Consider the following 15,440-nt stretch of genomic DNA (forward strand, 5'->3'; position numbering starts at 1 on the left):
ATAAATAGTTTTTTAGTCTGGGATGCAAACCTTGTTACCGTCAGCAACAGTCGATGTTTGGATATGACTGTTGGCAAAATAAATTGAAAATGGCTTAGAACGTGGTTTTGTTAAACACCGTCTAAACTGTTTTTTAATAACTGACCCGTAGCGTCTCCTTTGAAGGTTTACTGCCAAGTCATTTTAGAATTGAACACTAGAAAGTTTTGGAATTATAATCTGCCTCTTTCCATTCGATAAAAACCTTCGAGAAAACTATTACCAAATGTGCTCTTCAAAAGTATTGTCTTTCTTAGTATTTATTAGAAATTCATATTTTTTTTCTCCGCTACTATAATTGGATATGAACCTATTTCTACATCATCTGTGTACATCAATGCAAAGAAGACGAACTTGCAGATATCAACATTTTGCTTAAGCAACCAATATTCAATGGGGATATTTAACAATTATTCCACTCGCGCTTGTTGGATATGAGATGATAGATTGCCAACGAGGCGCGTAGCACCGAGTTGGCTATAATCATCTCATATCCAACAAGCGCGAGTATTGTTTTATTAAAAACAATCAAGTAATATTGGTAGGCATCGCTGATTTCCTTTTCAAGAGCAGCCAGAAAACAATTTATGGTCGCTACTTCTCGGGCATGGTATAATGGCTCATACACCATGGCCGCTAAGCCAATCAAAACCCTGGAATTACATTATACAATGATCCAGTTTTGAATAAATTTCATAAGTCTATTCTATTTCATTTTGTTTTACCGCGCAAGCTTTCGGTACTTTTTGTCTAGCAATAGGCCATTTTGCAGTTGTGTGCTTAGTAACCTACCCTTGGATTGGAAGCGAGGCTGAGGGTGACCTTGTTTTGATACAAACCTGCGATCTAGTTAGCATAAGAACAGCATGATTTACATATGAAAAGCAGTCAGGTTTGTATCAAAACAAGGTCACCCCCAGCCTCGCCTACAATCCAAGGCCAGGTCACTAAGCACACAACTGTAAAATCGCCTATTGACGTCAAAGCACGCCATGTTTTCTAAGGAAAGGGTAACACGAAGGCCTGCAGACAAGCAGCTGTCGTCATGAAATTGTTACTACCGCTTCCAACACTACTAGTATTACCACCACTACTGCTGGCCCTGCTTTCTTTGTCTTTCACTCAATTCTTTACTGTCGGTCCTTCGTCACTCCATTCTCACTTGAACGTGACAAGAAGAAACGGCATCCCTGCCGTACAGAAGAAGTTTGCAATTTTAACAGAATGATGTTCTACACTTTGTTGAGCAAGCTTTTAAGAGGTGATCTCACATACCAACTCAGAGTGTTAGTCCTGAGGCTATGTTGATGAGTTATAATTAACCACCTGACCAAGGAACAACAATGCCGTGAAATGAGTGATGAATTAGCCAAACTTTAGTGCAGTTCCTCTCAAATCTGTCGCATTTGCTCTGTGTAAAGTGGAACAAGAGTACTGTCGTCCATTCCTTCATGTAGAGTCTTTAGATAATCGTATTTCTTCCGAAACAAGCCGAGGAAGCGTTTTAATAGAAATTCCAGTGGCCATTCAACGCCATCAATGGCTTGAACACCAAATCGTGTTTTTTTAAAGCTTCTGGCAGTGGATATCGTTATTCGCTCGCTGATAAAATCAGGAAGACTGTATTCGTTTCTATCCGTTCTATATAATGTAAATTCAAATGGCATTTCATTTCTTTGCCTATGATATGATAGGTAATGTTCGAAAAGAAATCGGACGTCTTCGCAAATTGGAGTGAGATAAAACGAGGGAGGTCTTTCCCTGTATTGCCAAAAGAGATCTCTCAAATTTTCCGTGTGTAAAAGTGATGCATATTTAAAATGCCACGATTTAAAGCAAGAAAAGGTTCCAAAGGTTTCCTTGTGTCGAATTCGCAGTAAAAGGAACATTTTCTTCTTAAACCAGTCTTGTTGCTTCTTCTCAAGGGTTTCCCATTTCCCAGCCTCGACGATATTTTCCAGATAAGCAAACCGGATAGCTTGTCTTCGCTGTCTAGATGTTAATCTAGACATAGTCAGGTTATGATCAAGTTTCTGTTGCTCCAAGTATTTATTTGCACAAACATAGAAGCCCCTCAACAGAAACCTTTTCTTAGCAAGGGATCGATTATTGTCCTTATGCTTCACAAGTGCGTTTACAATCTCTATCCAAATCGTTTGAAGAGGCGATATCGAATGAATTCCATAGTCATAGTTTTCGAATGAACAAAAAAATGAGTTATTTTCACTTTTTTCATACATCGTCAAAAGTGACATGATAAAGTTGCGAGTGGCAGGTCTCAAATATAACGTAAACTCATAAGGAATCCAGCCATATAAACGGTTGTAGATGACATTGTATTCAGCAACCTTTTCGGGATATCGCATCTCACCTCCATGACTTTTAATTGTCTGGATAACATGTTCCCAAGGATTGTAGCCGAAACCGCTCATCCCTTTTCCGAAAATCTTTGCCAAGTACATTGGGGTTAATCCGTCTTTATTGGGGCAATTTACGTCTACTTGGTGCGACTCTTTTTCATTTAATAATGCTTCTATAAACTTCACTAAACCACGAGAAGCAGCCAAATGATATAAAGTCAGTTCTGGTTTGCTGGAGTCACATGTGACTCGATATCCACGACTTTTTATTGCATGGTGGAGAAGTTCAATGGCCGCATCTGAGCGGGCATCTGAGGCCCGTTTCATTTCAAGTATATCTTCATATGTATTATGAACTCTATGAGATTGCCATAAGTTACTACCTGAGTAAAGAACAGCCAGTGTCAAGGCATCATGACCATGTGGACTTACAATAGAATCATGCGCACCATTTGCAAGAAGATAACGAATTGCTACCACATTTCCTCCTTGACCTGCCCTGTGTAAAGGAGTAAATCCCTCGGCGTCCAAGCAAGAGTTTATCAAGTCTTCTTTCCTTGAATGACTTTCAATAGCCTCTGCTAGGCCGCCGTTTTCCACTTTACATTCTGTTGGATTATAAAATTTGCATGTCGTCGAGTGAAAGAAGTTATCGTCTTCGACAGTTGGGGGACGGTAGCATAAAAGATGAAACACTGAGGAGTTAAACGGCTCTCCACATTTGATATCAACAGACACAGTAAAAGCGTTGATAATTGCATCTGTCCACTTGCCACCATTCTGAAGGTAGGTGACTAGAGGTGTTCGACCAAGGTTATCCTTACATGTTAAACTAGCCCCTTTTAGAAGCAATTGTTGGACTATATAGGGTTGTTGCTTTATGATTGCCCAGTGAAGTAAGCTTTTTTCCGATTGATTGCATTCCCTGAACGAAGCACCATAAAACAGAAGAAGGTCAATAGTCTTCCAATATCCAGCATTATAAAAATCACCCAATTGGGGCGCACTATCAACTGCCACTTCCAGGAGTGTTTTACCACCCTTGTCTCGCTTTTCCATGGTTGTGTTCCCATTAAGTAGAACTGCTACAGCACTTACTAAACCATTTTGAACAGCAATGTGCAGTGGTGTTTTCCCATTGGTATCGACAGCATCGATATCTGAACCTTTCAAAACTAACGTGGTTAGTGCGGCTAATCCTTCGAAAGGATTTCTGTTCTCCATTTGTTTTGTATTTGTCAAGATGCCCCAAAATCCACCCATTCGATCTATTATAGTAAGTTGGAAAATTGCATGAAACCAGCTCTCATTCATTAATATTCCTTGACTAAACTGACTCGATTTGGCATGGAGAACTGAGTAATGCAGCGCTGTCATTCCGTTATCGTCAGCAGCGGTGAGGTTTGCCTTGTAGTAGAGCAGGTGAATAATGGCCTCGGCCGCCCCACATGCTGCGGCGCTGTGAAAGGGTGTAGATCCGTTTAGAGTTTTGCTATTGATGTCGACACCGACCTTCGGATGCAAAAGAATAGAAAAAATACCAACCTGGTTGTGACAAGCAGCCACATGAAATGGTGTCGCTCCACTGCAATCGCGGTCATCAACACGAGCACCTTTGATAATGAGCAGTACTCCAAGGTGTTCATGACCATAACGCGCTGCAAGATGGAGAGGGGTATACCCACAATGACAGATATCTGTATTATATTCTTCGAGTTCATCAGAGCTAAGCATACCATCTAAAGAAAATCTTCCTTCATCTACAATTGGAGTGTCAATTCTTTGCCAATATTCACACTTGTTGAACATTAATTGCGATTGTTTTTCAAGCAAAATTTCTACAATTTTTGTGTTATTTTTCCTGACAGCTTCATGAAGTGGGCTTCTTCCTGTATAATCTGTGCAAGATAGTGCATTGTTTTCTTCAGAAAGGAGACGCGAAACAATCTTATCGTGCCTTGAGGCGACAGCAGCATGAAGTGCAGAATGACAAAAAATTAAATGTTTATCATCAAACAATTCCCCGATAACAACATCCTCCCAGTTTTTGGCCCAGTCGATGCAGTTCTCAAGAGAGCTAAACACAAAGCCGCAGCTCTCTTTCAAAGGAATAGGACGTTCTCGACCGTTTTGGAAGCGGCGTTTTGTTTTCAGCCAGTGGAAAGTGCCATCACATCTCAAACATGTATCTTTGACTCCAGTGTCTAAAAGAAAATTAACCACTTCCAGCCTATTGTTTGCTGCTGCATGATGGAGAGCAGTTTGATCTGCAACTGCGCCTGCCGCATGCAGAACTTTAACAACTTCTAAATGCCCATTCTCAGCGGCCAACTGGATTGCGGACAGATGAGCACCATTCAATGTAGATATAACAGCGTTGTTATCGAGAAGAAACTGGACAACCTTTGCGTGTCCTCGCTGGGCGGCTGCATGAAGCATTGTCGCATCAACGAAATTCGATTTAGATTGATTGACCAACATCTCTATGTAAGGAATAACAAACAGCTGGTGGGGATCATATTTAGCTTTTTGTAAAGCTGCTCTAACATTAGCCTTATACAGTGCAATGACTGACTTCGTCTTTCGGTTCACATTGGCTCCCTTTTTCACCAGCAATTCCAGATTTTCTACAAGTCCATGTTTTGCTGCCAAAAACGCAGGTGTCTGTCCTAGGTTATCAACACAATCGATGACACTAAAGTGCCGTAAAAGCAGTTCCAGTACATCTGTACTGTTGATTGCTGCTGCAAGATGTAATATTGTCCTGTTGCTGATCAAGTCTGATGAATTCACTGTTTGTGAGGGAAAATCGAGAAATTCCTGGACGTATGCTTCTTTCCAACCACCAAAGGCAATGTGTTGCGCTAAACTGAGGATGTATTTCGACAATGTAGTTTCACCTCCTCTCCTTATCAGACTGAAGTAGTAATCGCAAAATATTTCATGCCCCTTCTTTTTACTTACAAAAAAGTCCTCGTTGCCTCCACTTGTAAGCCACTCAGCCAATGACAAATGATACAGTGTTACTGTGTCATTTTCTCCATATTTCAAAAAATGACCCAGTTCTTTCAATCTATTCTTAATACCATATTCTTCATCAAGATCTTCCTCTTTCATTCTGAGGACGTCAAAGATCTGTTTTTGAGTCATAGGTTCAATTGCAGCAACGAGTAATTCCAAAATCCGCCTAGCTGGCTTAAAGCTCCCTTTTCGATTTTCAGGATAAAGTCTTTGGAAGTAACTATGGTACAGGTCTCCTAAGGTCTTTGGCAATGCATAGGCATCCTTCAATTCATGTTTTGAGAGCTCCCAGTGGTGAAGCACTTCTTTGACAAACAAGAAGTTCCCTTGACTTTTACTCAGTAACGCGGTAACTAGCTTTGTTGTGCTAACGACAGAGTCATCTCCGAACCACATGATGATGCGGTACAATAAAGGACCTCCTTGATACAGTCTCGTCGTCACAAATAGCTCGATATCTTCAAGGTTTCTGGAATCTCCAGGATCGATTATTAACTTCTTTATTTTGCTCGAGTGCAGAGAGGCGTCTGATTCGTTTCTCGAAGTCATTACAAGTTTCAACCATGATGGAAACCCATGAATCTTGTTGTTCAGTAGATAAACAATACTGTGCTGTTTTTCACTACCTTGTGTACTAACACATTCGTCTAAAGCATCTAGTACAATGTACCAGTTCTCTTGCGGTTTGTTCTTCAGATTTCTTAGTGGAAGTATAATCGTTTGTTCAAAACAGCCCCCCGGATCTTGATTTTGGATGCAGTCAACATCAAATGAACGTTGAATTAAAGAACTGTTTGACACAAGATAACCATATTCAGGAAGCCTTCGAGCTATCATCTCCGCCAGATTTCGCACAAATTTTCCTGCCATTTGTGTATTTTTGTCGGAATACTTACAAAAATGGTACCCAAGAATACGAGAATGAATAACCGAGCTTGTGGTACGAGAACAGATCAGCTGGGAAGACAGTGCAGATTTGCCTGTACCGGGGTTTCCTGTTATTAGTACACCAGAAATGTCATGAGTTCTCAGTGTATTTTCGAGCTCTCTGTAAAGCCATTGACGTCCTATAAAATTCTCGGCACGGGCTGTATTCAAGTATTCTGACATGTTAATATCCTTGCTTTCAAATGGTACGCTGGCGTCCTCTGCAGGGCATCCTGATAAAGATTAAGAAAAAGCACAAATTGTTGACACAGATTGAGTGAGTTATTCGATATTGGTCATCTTCATGGGCCTCTTAAATGATCTTCTGCCCTCAGTACAAGATGTTGAAAACAGCTTTGGAAAAGACGTTCCCTGGCAGGTCTGTTGACACACAAGAGCAACAAGACTAGAATTTTGCTGGAAATCCTTTGACTTTTTGCACACTGAAACATGTGCTGAAAGGTTGAGTTAAGGAAACATAGTACATAATTCGCATAAAAGGACAATTAATACAAACTTTACTTTGAAGTGAACTGAAGGCTCAGCTATTTGGTTTTCTTTGGTTTCGGTATCAACAAAAGCTACTGATCTACAAAGCGTCAGTGGCGATGCCTGAGGTGAGATATTTACGTTCTTGGATCGAGCAATATTCCCGCTCCATTGTATTATTAACCTCAACCTCTATGAAGGGCCCTAATAAATGACTATAAATTCTGCCTACCATCTTTGTTTGATCTGTGGTCGAGAATGGTGACGCAGCTACAGAACAAGAGAATCATCAGCCAAGGGGTCAGCAGCCTTTTGTTTACACTTGCACACTTTATCAGGTAGTTACACATAAACTGACCGCTATTCTTGACGAGATTTGCAAAGGAATATGCAGCCCTTATCATGTGATCTCGAAGTTCTTGGCTACGTCTGGACTCCTCTTTGAGATCCATTATGTCTCTCTTTAGTACTGACATATCGTTTTCAATCATTGCTTTGTATTGGCTAAGCACTTGAGCTTGAAAGTTGTTCAAGTCTGAAACGCATTTGAGAGTCTGGATCTCACGCTGGGCTTTCTGGACATCCCGATCGTGAACCAAGCTAGGATCCTTGAGCAAATTTTCAATTGCGTCAAAGGCTGTCGTCTTGTCAGCATCGGTTAACTCTAGCTTTGGCAAATGCACCCACTTGTTGTTGCGAGTATCACGGACATCCTTGATCAAGGGCTGAGGGACTGTGAAGTGAAAGCACCAATACATCAGATTCAAGATACCAGTGATGTCCATGTCATCGGCACTGGTTATCACCGCGTGTCCACCCAAATCAGGAAGGAAGAGTTTAGCTATCTCCCAGGGACCCAGGGCTGGATCGAGCCACTTGGAGGAATCACTTTGCTTCCAGTTTGGCTTGTTTGTAAGGTGGTGAGCCTCAAGAATGTTTGCCCAGTCACAGTTGCTCATGTCGTGGTACTGGTTTGGTCTTCTGCCTGGCACATAGACACAGGTGCATGGTGCAGTAGCTGCCAGTCTTGCAGTCACATTGTTGTAGAAAGTCTCTGTCTCTCTCTTAATAAAAGGACGAAGACCTTGACAGAGGACAGTTGTTAAAGCATGACCGAGAGCCAGCCAGTTTGTGTATTCTGGCGAGGTATGCTGTCCCATCGAAAGCGCTGCTGCTGCAGAGGAACTTGATGCCGCCATGAATGCTACGGTTCACCTTTATATACCTTGCCAAAAAAAAAACAATTTTAGGTAATACACAAATACACACAAAAAAACTGAAAAAGTGGCGGAGTTAAAGCAGAGGTCCGTTCTTACTCCGATTTGTCCTCCAAACTAAGGTTGAAATTAGACTGCTGGAGGTCTCGGGACAAATTCTACCTTCTCTAACGAAAGCGAAGCCTCTTACACCCTACTGCCCAAGAATCCCGAATGCCTCCGGCTTGCACATACCGCCATTGATTTGATGAGGCCCTCTTCAGAAACGAAATAGTCTCGTGAATTTTAAGCAAAGTCACAACAAAGACTGGGTTTTTGGTCCGCGGGTATTATAGTTTGACAGTATAATTTCGATTAATCTCCCTGTAAAGCCTAATTACCATTATCAAGAAATCGTGGATTTCTTTCTACGGCATCAGTTTAGGTACGCGAGGTATACTTACTGAAACTGGCTCCAAAAAGCAAACGCGTCTATCGGGAGGCGATTTTTCCACGTGCTCGCGCGCTCGCCTGTTTACCTCCTTCTCCTGTCGCCTAGAGAACAGAAAAACAAGAGACTACTTGTAGTGTAGCGTTCTCAGGCTCTCAGGATCGTTCAAATTCTAAAAAGAAAAACTGTTTTTGTAACTCGAATTCATCGGTAAGTAGGGTATGCAGCGGTTAATTGAAACAGTGAAAACTTTTGCAAAGTTTATGCAAATACATCCAATCATTTTTTAGCAGTGCCCATTCCACCCCCAGGCTGAGCACCGGGCCTGTTAAAATGTTTTGAAAACAAAAAAGGCAAAACGAGCCGTTAAAATGTCCCACAGTAAAGCAGACTGAGTTGATTTCTTCCTTTCTGGGCTTCCATTCTGATCAAAGCTAAGTCAGGCCAAATTAGGTCTCAGATAAGTCTTATCTCTCAGTATTGTTCCAGTGACGATAAGTTCTGTGGATCTGTCATCTCATTTTGTACTTCTTAGATATAGTTAACATAAATTTACCGTCTTTGCCGATGAACTTGCTAATTAAAAGGAAGTGGCAGTGCTGTAAGGTGAAAATCACGAGGCAATCAAATGCCCTGGGATGGGCTAATGTGCCCCCCCCCCCCAACCGGGAAAGAGAATGTGGAAAAAAATGTTCCACTTATTCCCGAGGGTAATAAGTACTGCTGGAATTGACTTTGTAATGGCGGTCCCGCTTGGGGAGCCTTACATTTCGAATGTATTTACCGTATTTATACAGGTGAAATACGTGTAGAACACATTGAGGAAACTGTACCGAGAATGAAGATGTTTTCCGAAACTGATGATGATACCTATATCAAACAGGACAATACCCTGCACAGTGAAGATCAAGGTTTCCTTGACCAAACTGACTGATGTTTTGGTACGCTTGAGTTTTGAAGCATTTACGCCTTTTGTCTTTTCAAACATTGAAGATGGAGGACTTAAAGAGGGATGGGGGGAGGGGGGGAGGCTGAGGAGCATGTGAAAAAAAGTGACCATCGAACCGGATCTTATTAGAGACGGCGGCTCAACAGAGAGCGGTTTTTAATTAATTAACAGAAAATGTTGCCGGCTGCAAAATCTGAGAGCCAGCGAGCCATGCGAGCCACAGTACAAATGTTAAGGCCCGTTTACACAGGCGATTTTTGCGGCTATTTTTGTGGCGATTCCAAATCGCTCGTGTAAACTAACGGCGATTTCATGGCGATTTGTCGCCACAAAATCGCCGCGATTTCGAACACGCTCGAATTTTGAGGCGATTCACTGGCGATTTTTTCAGTTTGAGAGTAACAAAAACCTACTTTGGTGTACCCCCGACGGTAGTTTGTCACAAACATGACGGACGCCGGTTGCTTGTAACACGACCTCAAAATAGTCGCCAAAAAAAGGAGAAAGTTCCAAAAGAAGCAAGAAACTTGGTCGCCTCAAGAAGAAGAATATTTAATAAGCCGTTGGGCACAGGCAGACTGCCTCTTAAATACATTTTTATTTGCAACAATGTTGCCCAATTGGAGATATGGTGCTGTCGTGCTTAGTATTGACATCGCATGCACTCCGTGCTAGCCGCTGAAGAAACGTCGTAGACTCGCCACAAAATCGCAATGAAATCGCCGCTAGTTTACACGGGCGATTTGGAATCGCCGCAAAAATCGCCTGTGTAAACGGGCCTTTAAGAATTTTTATTTGTTTTATTTACATTCGCATGGACGAATTTTTTTCTTTGTTTTTTCGTTTCGTTATTTGGAGAAAATTTTGTCTATTCAAAATCGCCCAAGATGTGCAAAAAAATAAAAACAAAACACAAAAATTTATTAAGGTCCAAGACTTCAGTAAAAAAAAAAAAAAAATTCCGAGAGAAACATACGGCTGCACTGCTACTCGAATGAGTATCCATTGACGCTTGTCATTCATTGATATCCACCTGGAACTTCATTCAAAGGAATAAAAAAGAACAGCACTTCGATCTCAGTGTGTTGGCGTCAAGAATGGTAAGTAAATCGCGTCATTTAAACAGGTTTGGTCTTTACTGAATCAGGGCTATCAGAACTCTGTCAGTCAGGGTTGACTGCTGCATGTGGTTGTCTCTTCCCTCAGACAAGTCTTTCTTCAAAACTCGCCACTAGAATGGCAGAGGCTGGTTTCGAGATAGCATTAGACCCAAATGGCAAATGCTTCTACTACGCCGCTTTATCTCAAATCGGATTTAGTGCGTCAATATTGACTTCTCTCATCTTTGAGTACTTGGAAAATCATCAGTTTGATGTAAGTGGATGATTTTTATGGCCATTTCTGGTCGATTTCATTCAGGAGATGCGAAAAGATTGCTTAGGATTTCATTAGTCTGAAACGATAGACTTGATGACGTGTTTGTCTATGAATCTGTTGTTGGAAGAGTCTGGTGTTCTGGTGTTTTTTGGCAGTTTTTTTTTTTTTTTTTGTCGTAAAATCCTTTATGTGGTGTCTCAATTATCCTATTCATAAATAATTTAGAATTAGCTATTTACGAAAACTATTTGACACTGTGTTTCCAAACAGTTTTCCAGCCCGCTAAAATGGCGGCGGACTCACATGATGACTCTCTCATAAAAAAAGAGTAGTGGTTTTATCTTTTCCTTTATATACCGCTCTCTTCCAGGAAAAATTGAATGTAAATATAACAAATAAAAGTTTTTAACATTTGTACTGTGGCTCGCATGACTCGTGTGACTCGCGTGACTCGCACGGCTCACATGACTCGCATGGCTCACATCTGGGCTCGCATGGCTTGCTGACTCGCAGATTTTGAACTTTCTATACATTTGTCTGTATAGCGAACCAGCCGTGAACTGCTACTAAAAATAGTTCGCGGGAAAAATGCAGGGAAATGTATGGAAAGTTCAAAACACGACTGGACGCTTTCTGTCACAGCTACATCCCTCCAATTTTGTTCTTAAAGTCCTTTTCCTAGTGCCAAAAGTTTCCAATTCATGAATTTTTCAGAAGCGATGTTTTATGAAAATTATTTCACATCGGATTTCCATGCAAGCACTGTTTTTTCAAGCCTGTTTGCCTACCCGTCAAAATGGCGTCGAAAACCGTGATAAGGCCAATTCTTCGAAAAGACGGAATCTCGAAACTTTTAGATATTTGATCGTGTATAGACCCGTCGAAGGCCTTGGATAAAATCAGATCTCTCTGAAGTCGACTAAAGGGTTAAAAGGAGTGTGTATCAAAACAGTATCAAAATATTTCAAGCGAGACATCATGCCACAATAAGTGTGGGAAAGTGTCACGCAAAAATACTCAGGAATGACATGAAGGGAGAGGAAAATGAACTTTGGAAGATATAATTTTCTTCCTTACTTCTGAGGAAACAAAAATTGATCCAATCAATCGAACCCAATCGAACGTTCGATTTTTGAACTCGTGATTTGTGTAAAACAGGCTTTAAAAACAGATCTTGGAAGCTCGAGTTACTTCAGTCCGGAGTGTAGCGCACGTGTTTTTCGTAAACGATGAAATTACGCAGAAATGGCTTCAGATGCCCTGTGGATTGTAAGCTTCAAATGCGTAGTAAAAAGGCCACCAGGAATGCCGCTTTGACGTCAAGGATGGCGAAGTTTTTTAGTAATTTGCTTCTATTTTTGCATAAAAGTAACCCTTCGATTTGTCATTCCGCAGTTGTAAGTTAGTTAAAAAAGAAAAGGGTACGACAATTTCGGAATACGCCCGTGGGAATACTGATAGCTTTGTTCTGTTCTCTTTACTGCCGTGGACAGTTTATAAATGGGGTTTCTATTATAAAATAAATTGTAACAAAGCACAAGAAAAACCTGCTTTGATGGGCTTGCTTTGCATAGGTTTACCAGAACACGATCAGATGGATTGAGTTCGATTGAGTTCGATTTGTTCGATTGAATTCGATTTGCTCGGAAATCGAACTCAATGAAAGTCTGGTGTTCGATTTCGTTCGATTGCCGAACTCAATCGAACTCATTCCACGGATTGAGTTCGATTGAGTTCGATTTTCGAACGTTTGATTTACTATCCGGGCAACCAGTATAATATCCCGATGGAAGCAATAGCGACATATATGGTATATGTAAATATTTTAGTAAATCAACTATTATCTTATAGGTTCAGTTTCCCTTTGTGAGCTAGTATCAGTATTCAACTTGTAATTTTAAATGAGTAGTTTAGAACGCAAAATCAGACTACCAGCCCTACTGTACTACCCCACTTAAAACGGGCCGCTGTTTGCATGTAGACTTGCATCATATAATCCTCTTTCCATGTAAGCAAGCCCCTAGATTGGTCCTCATCCGAGCGCTTTTTTTATATTTATTCAATCGGACAATGGCTTTGTCCCCGTAAACGTCTGTATGCCTTAATTACGGCATATACTTTCAATCAACCGTACAAACAACTCTCCCTTCAGCCGAGGGGCAATGCAACGCGGTTAAATAACTTATCAAGCACGATCAATGGAAGCTTACAATATGAGTGGATTATAAACGAAAAGTTTACACCACGAAATATCTTCAACTGGCAAAGAGAACCGTGACATATTATTGTATTAAACTGCAGCTATTGGCGGCCGACGCTGCCACAAATCAAAGGGGATAAAATAGTACAGACGAACATAAACAGAACTACAGTTATATGTACTTCAACGAAGCTTCTGAGAGACAGTGGAACTTTGTTCAGAACCTGCAGATTTGCTGAATGAACTATATTTACCTCCTTGCCTCCGTTAACTCGTAAATCTCTGTGCGATATTCCACAATGTATCAGTAGCCGTGCAAACGGACAAGTGATGTTAAACCATCCCGAACAGAAAGCGGAAGTGATATGCAAATGAGAAGCACTGCATGCCTTGGCTCGTTCCCGTGATTCCATTCCAGTCGGTGCGCTTATTAAGAGGCGTTGCAGGCTTGGGGACTAGCGTGATAGCGCACCGAGGAGACCCCCCTGGAATAGAAAAAAAAATAGCGTATCAGCCGGCGTCTGTGAAATATTATACACTTAATGTATGGTCCCGAGGGAAACAGTTAGTTTTGTTTTCCCGAGAGTCCTGATGTTTCCCGTGACAAAGTCGCGGGAAACATCAGGACTCGAGGGAAAACAAAACTAAGTAGTTTCCCGAGGGACCATACATTAAGTGCTTTGTTATATATTTAGACTTTCCCTTCAACAATCAAAGCAAAACAAACAAACAAACAAACAACTGAGAGGGCAACAACTGCGGAATTGTATCCCGGTCGGGATACATTTGTATTTGATCAGGGGCACGTGACCAAAAATGAACCAACCACAGTGCTCGTTTTGTTGATTGAAGGTCTAGGTATACAACAAAAGAATTTGAATGAGATTCCGTGTGGATTTGAGGCAGTTGTACAACTAACTACCACGTCTTTCTGCGTTTGGTAATGAAGGAATGATGAAAACAAAAACTGAAAAGAAAGAAGAAAACAATAGACGTTGGCTTACTTCACTGAGTTTCATGAGCCAGTGTTAAATGTGACTATCTACTCTCCTGAAGTTAAACAAAGAGTATGATTAGTATAGTGTGTAGGAGCCTTTTCCTGGATCGAGGAGTCACACAAAATGAAAGTAGAATTACGAACCCTAGGAAAGTATATCAGACAGAAGTGTTGAGTGGTAAGCTGATAGAAATTTCAGTGTCCTGTAAGTTGCTGGAGTATTCAAACCAACAACATCTTCACTATTTCCTTCATTGTTATTTCGAAAAATGGCGGTTCGGGATTGCAGGTCCTTGGTACGGACAGTAGGTCCTCGTTCCATCAATGATAAAAATGCAACTTCTTGCTTACTTGGCAAGAAGAACTTGTTTTACTTCATGAAGAATTCCTAAATAAAGGCAAGAGAGAGGCTTTTGCCTGCTGAGTGAATTTCATTCCGCCGCTCCCTCTCAGCTTCTGTTACTTTTAAATTATCTTTCTTTTTCAAAGGGCTCCTCAGAGTCTGTGTACTGCCAGATTAAAGCAGAAATCTTGCATGTTCTTGAAATTTCGGCGCTGTCATGCCGGTGATAGTAATATTTTTTTGCTTAAATATTTAAAACGCAGCACGAAATGTTTTTATTTATTATTTCTACCCAATTAAGCGCCTACAACCACCATTAAGCAAATTATAACTATGGCCATAATTAGACGCGGCGGGTAAATGATTTCCCTCGACTTGGATTAAAAAAGATCAAGATCTACCTGAGGAATTACTAAGTGGTTAGAAGGATTAGAGTACAGGCCGCGGTTGTTCAAAGAGCGGATAACTCTATCCAGTGGATAAAATGTACTCTAACTAATACATTGTATCCGCCGCATAGCGACTTATCCGCTGGATAGAGTTATCCGTCCTGTGAACCACTGGTCCCCGGCATGCAGTGGTGGCCAGACAAGAGAGGATCAAGGGGCAGATCATTACAACTTGTGACGAAATTTCAGATCATTTCGAGTGAATAATATATCGATTAGGCTGAGTATAGACCTTAAAAATGAAGATAATTGTGGAGAAATATTTAATAGATGACAGGCAATGACGGAGAATAAAACTTTTAATGTCTCCGTCAAATGAACTGTAATAAACCTCTTCCAACAAGGACATCATGTCCAGACTGTATGCCATTTTATAGATGAAAAAAAGAAAATGAAATACACACGAATAGCCTATACAGGATTTATTAACACAACCAATTTACTCGAGGCGCCGGGAGGAAATAATGCCATAAAACAAACGCTTAATTTCTACCTTTACTGCATGGCTTGCATGTCAGATAAGAACCGCATCATCAGCCAAAATAAGCTAGGATGATAAATTTAGTTCGATATTTGCTTACAACATGTCAAATTTGTCACGGAAATGACAAATTTATTGTGTCAAAGTAGGCTTCCGCAGCT

General features: G+C 40.9%; 1 protein-coding gene across 2 annotated transcripts; it reads right to left on the bottom strand.

Annotated features, from left to right (window-relative positions):
* Positions 1 to 309: 309 nt before the first annotated feature.
* On the bottom strand, positions 310 to 13,901 carry LOC146461843 (uncharacterized). 2 transcript variants are annotated; one of them, XM_085086289.1, is made up of 3 exons: positions 13,264 to 13,901; positions 7,069 to 8,061; positions 310 to 6,580 (listed from the first exon to the last, which is right to left on the bottom strand). In XM_085086289.1, the coding sequence occupies exons 2-3, from the start codon at positions 8,033 to 8,035 to the stop codon at positions 1,431 to 1,433; spliced, it is 6,117 nt and encodes a 2,038-aa protein (XP_084942415.1). In that variant the 5' UTR covers positions 8,036 to 8,061; positions 13,264 to 13,901; the 3' UTR covers positions 310 to 1,430. The 2 variants fall into 2 exon arrangements, with proteins under 2 accessions (XP_084942415.1, XP_084942414.1); XM_085086288.1 differs by having other exon boundaries at positions 13,192 to 13,901.
* Between the last annotated feature and the right edge of the window lie 1,539 nt (positions 13,902 to 15,440).

Source organism: Pavona decussata, unplaced genomic scaffold, assembly GCF_977016875.1.
Source record: "Pavona decussata unplaced genomic scaffold, jaPavDecu1.1 SCAFFOLD_193, whole genome shotgun sequence".
In the NCBI taxonomy this organism is placed as follows: Eukaryota; Metazoa; Cnidaria; class Anthozoa; order Scleractinia; family Agariciidae; genus Pavona; species Pavona decussata.

What these genes read in the sequence shown, in the direction of transcription:
- LOC146461843 (XM_085086289.1), bottom strand. Translation starts at nt 8,035, where the DNA reads ATGGCGGCATCAAGTTCCTCTGCAGCAGCAGCGCTTTCGATGGGACAG. An exon ending in CCACAGATCAAACAAAGATG is followed by an intron (nt 6,581 to 7,068) that starts GTAGGCAGAATT and finishes AATCTTTATCAG; the next exon opens with GATGCCCTGCAGAGGACGCC.